The 6,303-nt window shown below is 31.8% G+C and overlaps 1 protein-coding gene across 2 annotated transcripts; it reads left to right on the forward strand.

Annotated features, from left to right (window-relative positions):
- The first annotated feature begins 238 nt into the window (after positions 1–238).
- LOC133780380 (protein HOTHEAD-like) lies at positions 239–5,173 on the forward strand. 2 transcript variants are annotated; one of them, XM_062220160.1, is made up of 4 exons: positions 239–872; positions 1,305–1,710; positions 4,524–5,042; positions 5,134–5,173. In XM_062220160.1, the coding sequence occupies exons 1-4, from the start codon at positions 245–247 to the stop codon at positions 5,171–5,173; spliced, it is 1,593 nt and encodes a 530-aa protein (XP_062076144.1). In that variant the 5' UTR covers positions 239–244. The 2 variants fall into 2 exon arrangements, with proteins under 2 accessions (XP_062076144.1, XP_062076143.1); XM_062220159.1 differs by having other exon boundaries at positions 1,305–1,702; positions 4,465–5,042.
- Positions 5,174–6,303: the final 1,130 nt, after the last annotated feature.

Here is a 6,303-nt window from a genome sequence, read left to right on the forward strand (position 1 = left end):
CTTTTTGGCTTCTTACTGTTACTCAGAGAACGGTACGATAATAACATTATATTTTCCATCAAAATAATATTGTCCATCTTAATTAATTAATTAAAATGTTGACTGTATTAAGTTATATTTGCATCCGATTCATAATGTCGTACTTATTCCATCTAATCGATCTTCATATGCATTTATTTAATACTACGTAATATATATATATATATATATGACACGCATGAATGCAGATAAATACTACACATTTATGAAAGACGCCACTTCAGCTCCGGCAGTTGTACGCTACGACTACATAATCATTGGAGGAGGAACTGCCAGCTGTCCACTAGCGGCGACTCTTTCACAAAACGCCACCGTTTTAGTCCTGGAGAGAGGTGGCTCGCCCTACGACAACCCGAGCATAACCAACATAAGCAGCTTTTTGTCCACTCTTTTGGACCTCTCTCCCAAGTCACCTGCCCAAGTGTTCATCTCTGAAGATGGAGTTTACAACCACCGGCCCCGCATCCTCGGTGGTGGCTCGTCTATAAACGCCGGCTTTTACAGTCACGCCAGCGCCGCCTATGTGGAGACGGCGAGGTGGAATAAGACATTGGTGGCGGAGTCGTATGAGTGGGTGGAAAAGGTGGTGGCATTTGAGCCGGTGGTGGGGCCGTGGCAGTCGGCGGTAAGAGATGGTTTGCTTGAAGCCGGAGTTTCTCCAAATAATGGTTTCACGTATGAGCATTCGCAAGGGACAAAGATTGGAGGCACCATTTTCGATAAACAAGCTCATAGACATACTGCCGCCAATTTGCTTCAGTATGCTGATGCAAAAAACATTGTCGTTTATCTGCATGCAACTGTGCAGAAAATTCTCTTCAGATATAAATCAGGTGAAAATTAATTAATTATTTGTTCAACATTTCATAAAGAGAGATTATATATATATATATAGCTGAGAATTATATATAATAAATCATTACCTACAAATAGTAGTGAACATTTTTTAACGCCATTCAATTTTTTTTTAATAGCGTAATATAAATAAGCTGACATGAAGAAATTAATTAGAATCAAAATATGCGAATGGTTAGTAATCATCTATGAGCATAAGTTGATTATTTTTTTTAGTATATACTTTATTTCATTTTTTTTTAAAATTAATCTTTCTTTCTAGTTTAATTATATTTTCTTTGGAAAGAAAATTAGCTTAAAAAAATAGAATAGTTGGATTTTCTAATAATGCAAACAAAGTAGTATTAACTATGAACTATCTCCCTTAAAAAAAAAGATATTTTTATAGATAACATATATTATTGTTGCAGGAAGTTCAACACCTGAAGCTTACGGAGTAATTTATAAGGATTCGAATGGAGCTCTGCACAGGGCCTTCTCGATCGATAACTACAAAAATGAAATCATTTTATCAGCTGGAGCTCTAGGAAGCCCACAGTTATTAATGTTGAGTGGTATTGGGCCAGCCCAGCATCTCAAGGTCCACGGCATCGAGGTTGTAAAGGACCAGCCCATGGTTGGCCAAGGAATGGCTGATAATTCAATGAATCTTCTCTTTATACCTTCACCTAGTCCAGTTGAGGTCTCTCTGGTCCAAACTGTGGGTATCACAAGCTCTAATAGCTATATAGAGGCAGCCAGTGGATTAAGCATTTCTCTTCCATGGGCCCAAATCCTTCAAAAGTATTTTCAGCCATTTCTAAATCAGGTTCTATTATTTCTAACTCTATTGGGCACATATGCCGAAACTAAATAGTGTTAGAAAGTATTTTGTAGAAAAAAAAAGTTAGAAAGTATGAAAATATTATAAATAAATTTAGAACTATGACACCACAAAATTAGGTAAAAATAAATTAAAGAAAAGAATAATTATGATAATAATTTAAAAGAAGGGGATTATGCGGCAGAGTAAGTTTTTTATCCTACTCCTACAACCCACTATAATTTTCGCGCACATAGATAAGTTATGACCCAATTTTATTATATGACGGTATTCGTTGTAGTTAAATCAATATTTATATATATTTTCAAAAAATTATAAATAATTTAGTGTGTCGAATATAGAATTCTTAATATTCTGAACCACCACATGTACAAAAACAATTTCAATGATATTTTTAGCATAATAAATTATATAAAATCTCTTTAAAACGTACAAAATAATTGTTGTAACTATATATAATGAACACCTGATGGAAAAAATATTGGGTAATGACTTAGGTGAATCTGGAGTATATGTACCGATACAACTAAAAGTGTACCTTAATGTAGATATGCATAAAAGAATACCATTATTATAATTTGTAGAAGAAATCTATAATGTTATCAATAAACATGGTATTCTTTTTTTTTCAGGGATAAACATGGTATTCAAATTACATAAATCTCAACACAACACCATAACACATGTTTATTGATATATGCATGATGTGATATCATTTGTAAATAAATAGACTAAAATATATATTGTGAAAATTAATAGGAAAATTAACTATAATATTAAGATAATATTATCAATAACAATTGCTACAAATAAAGCATATAACAAAACTGAGTCTAGCGTATTGCACTGTATCTATAAAATAATTACACATTCTCTTCGGGTGCTAGAGGATTGCTGAGGCATTCATCTCCCTATATAAAATAGTCTATGAGCAATAACTAAGCACATTGCTTCAACTCCCAACGAATCGACCAATGTTTTAACACACCACCATGATTTGACTAAAAACCGAGAGAGCTTCAGCTACCAAATGGTATGAAATTAAAATGAGCCTCAACTAGACAACAAAGAACAATTGAAATTTGCACCGAGGAATATATAGAAAATTTTAAAAATTGTAGAGAGTGTTTTCTAATGGTGTGTGAAAAATAATGAGAATTTGACTATTTATAATACCCAAAAAAAATTCAATTTTAGGTATTTGTCCAAAATCAATAGGGTTACAAAAATTAATGTTTGAGAATCAAACAAATAAAATCGAATACATACCCAAAAAATCAATTTCATGTAACTACCTAAAATCAATTTAATATAATGTATTTTTCGTGTGGGAGTTAGAATATTCGCCATGTTTTCTAGAAGAAAAAAAACAAATTATAGGTCGCAAAAGAAGTCCAATGAGATTTTTGGACTTGGATTCGCTCCACCCATTATGATTCGTGCGAGAGAACCTCTTTGTTTATTAACTTACTAAGCTAAAGATATAAAATTTTATATATACATTTTGATTGGGTAGTGATATTTCCAAGTGGGACTACCCACAAATTCTACTATTTTTTCATCTCATGTTACCAATTTTAGTTAGCGGATAACCATTTTGAATATATTTATGTTTGATTTTGATGTACTTGAATACAAATCTCCAAAAACATCTAACTAATTTTAAGTATGTCTTAATAAAAATCAAGGGCAAAAATGCCACATACAAACTATTTTATTATTGTTTTTTGTAAAAAAAAAAAAACAAAAGTGAAGTGATAAGAATCAGTGTGATTGACGGAACAAGTAGATTAATCATAATTTATTTTAAATAATATTGGATGAGGAAATATATTAACCTTATTAATAAATATTTTAAAATTCATTCACTTGCACTCCTGCTAGCAAACTTTATAGGATGAGTAAAACAATATAAGGGTATGGAAAGAGACATATAATTTATATATGTGTAATGTTTATACATTGAGTTATCTCTAGGGTTTTTTCTTAGATAAATTTTTTTTTTGTTTTTTTTAAAATTTTTTTTTACTGTTACTATTTTATTTTTAAAAGATACTTACACAAGTTTTCAAAAATATTATTTCGAAGATCGTAATTAAAAAAATACAGTCTTAGAAAAACAATTTAAAAGAAATTTGAAAATAATTCATGCATCAAAACAACAAAAAAAACAATAATAATATATATAGGACAATTCTCTTATATGCGCTTCACTTTAAGCCTTACCGGTGGGACTCTCAGTGTTCTCGACCCGTGAACAGTTTTCAGTACGATTTTTTTTATGACCGTGTATATTGTAGCTATTTAGAGCATCCTGTAAATTTCAGAAAATTCCAAATAGATTACTGTACTGAAAACTAGATTCAAACATGTTGTTCCATGCGTGGCTAATTTTTTTTATGCACGTGGAAAACAACATGTTTGAACTTAGTTTTCGGTACGGTAAACTATTCAGAATTTTCTGTAAATTTGCAGGATAATCTAAACAATTACAATATACACGATCATAAAAAAAATTGTGCCGAAAACTGTTCACGGGTTGAGAACACTGAAAAACCTCACCAATAAAACTTAAAGTAAAACTCCTATATAAGAATTGTCCTATATATATGGTAACAACTAATCTTGAACCCAAAAACAACTTGAAAAAAAAAAATTACAAAATCCTAAAATGTATAAAAAATTCTTAAAACTGTAAAATTGAAATATATATATATTACTGTATAAATGTAATTTTTTTTAGCAAGTATTTTATGTCAAAATCTCTTATCTTTATATACATATATTCATTCACTCAAAAACTAACGGTTTCATTTTGTGTGATAAAGGAAGTGGTTCCCGATAATATAACCATTAATGGTGGAATCATACTTCAAAAAATAGACGGTCCACTCTCCTCAGGACATCTAGAGCTAAAGAACACTAACGCAGGCGACAACCCATCAGTGACCTTTAACTACTACAAAGAACAGGAGGACTTAAAACGGTGCGTTGAGGGTATGAAAACCATTAAAAATGTCATAATGTCGAAACCATTTTCCAAATTTCGGTACCGGCATATACCCATTGAAATCTTCACTAGCTTAATAGCGATACTTCCTCTCAATCTGAGGCCCAGGCACATTGATGATCCTTTTTCCTTGGAACAATTTTGCAAAGACACAGTGATGAGCATATGGCATTACCATGGAGGTTGCCAAGTTGGTAAAGTGGTTGACAATGAATATAAGGTTCTTGGTGTGGATGCTTTGAGGGTTATTGATGGGTCAACTTTTCTTGCCTCCCCTGGAACTAATCCCCAAGCTACTGTTATGATGTTAGGAAGGTAATTAATTATTAATACAATTTTTTTTCAAATTAATCTTTTTAGTGTCCTATAGATATATAATATTAATAAATGTTTGTGGTCTGTGCAGGTACATGGGAAGTAGGATTCTCCATGCCAGAGTTTCCTAAATATGATATTTTAATGCCAGAGTTATGCATGCATTTTTATTGGACATTTGTATTTTTTTTATATATATATTTTGTAATTTATATGTATATAAAAATAATTAATCAATTGAAGTTGCGCGCATGTGCTACTGAAAAATTCGAAATGAATTAGGGAAGAACAGATACATTTTGTTAATCACTGAAAGCGTTGTTGACTGTTATTGTTATTGAGCTAGTCTTTTTCTTTTTAGGAGAAAAAATGTTTCTTGGTTCTTATTCTCTCTCTTTGATCCCCTTTATTTATCTCTTTCTTCCTTTGACACTTTTCCTATACAGTTGAGAATATCATTCTGTCTAAAGTCACATGTCTTCTTCATATAAAACTTCACTTTGATTGATATGAATGGGCTTAACTGAACTTATTAAGACCAAGTGTTACAAGAGTGCCAAAAAAAACATTATCAAGGGGAAAAATGATGACCCTATATGACATTATATTGGTAACTGTGGTGAAGAAAAATGAAAGGTGTATGACCCTTGTTGATCACCGAAAAACCAAATAAAAAAAAACGAGAAGGATATTAGGCATCTACTACGATCCTGTCCTGTACTCTTGGTTTTATGAATGAAAAAGTTTTAATTGTGGGGAATCTGATTTCTGAGAGATCATTATCAAGCCGAGTTATAGAGACATGATGAATAAATCTACCAAAATCTCACACCCATGACACGCAGCCTCGAATGGATATTCGTATAAATGTTCAGCATATGCTACTTATGTTATCTCTATAGCTTGCTAATTTTATCCCTTCTTTTTTCATTAATTTTTAAATTAAAATTCTAAAGCCCTATAAAAGGGTTGGTGATAAGTCCTAGATGAAACAAAGCAAGTGCACAAGATGAAAACTCTTGTTCCAGTAAGCAAATCCAGCCATAGGGCATGCTCTCTTTGGCAAGCATTAATATTAATGTTTTCATTCTAGTATATGGACATAGTTCCAATATTAGGTGTCATTAATTGATATATGCCTTGCCAAGAGGAGTTGCCCTGTAGCTGTTTTAGCTTAATATTCCTATCGAGCTAGCCTACTTGAAAAATCCTGTTATGTTATCACATGTGCACAAGTCTACCTCTGCGTTATGGTAAGTGA

This window comes from Humulus lupulus, chromosome 5 (assembly GCF_963169125.1).
Source record: "Humulus lupulus chromosome 5, drHumLupu1.1, whole genome shotgun sequence".
NCBI classification, from domain to species: Eukaryota; Viridiplantae; Streptophyta; class Magnoliopsida; order Rosales; family Cannabaceae; genus Humulus; species Humulus lupulus.

Coding starts and splice junctions, on each gene's coding strand:
- LOC133780380 (XM_062220159.1), top strand. CDS start 245: ATGAAAGACGCCACTTCAGCTCCGGCAGTTGTACGCTACGACTACATA. Junction 873..1,304: donor TCTCTTCAGATATAAATCAG/GTGAAAATTAAT, acceptor TTATTGTTGCAG/GAAGTTCAACACCTGAAGCT. Junction 5,043..5,133: donor ACTGTTATGATGTTAGGAAG/GTAATTAATTAT, acceptor TGGTCTGTGCAG/GTACATGGGAAGTAGGATTC.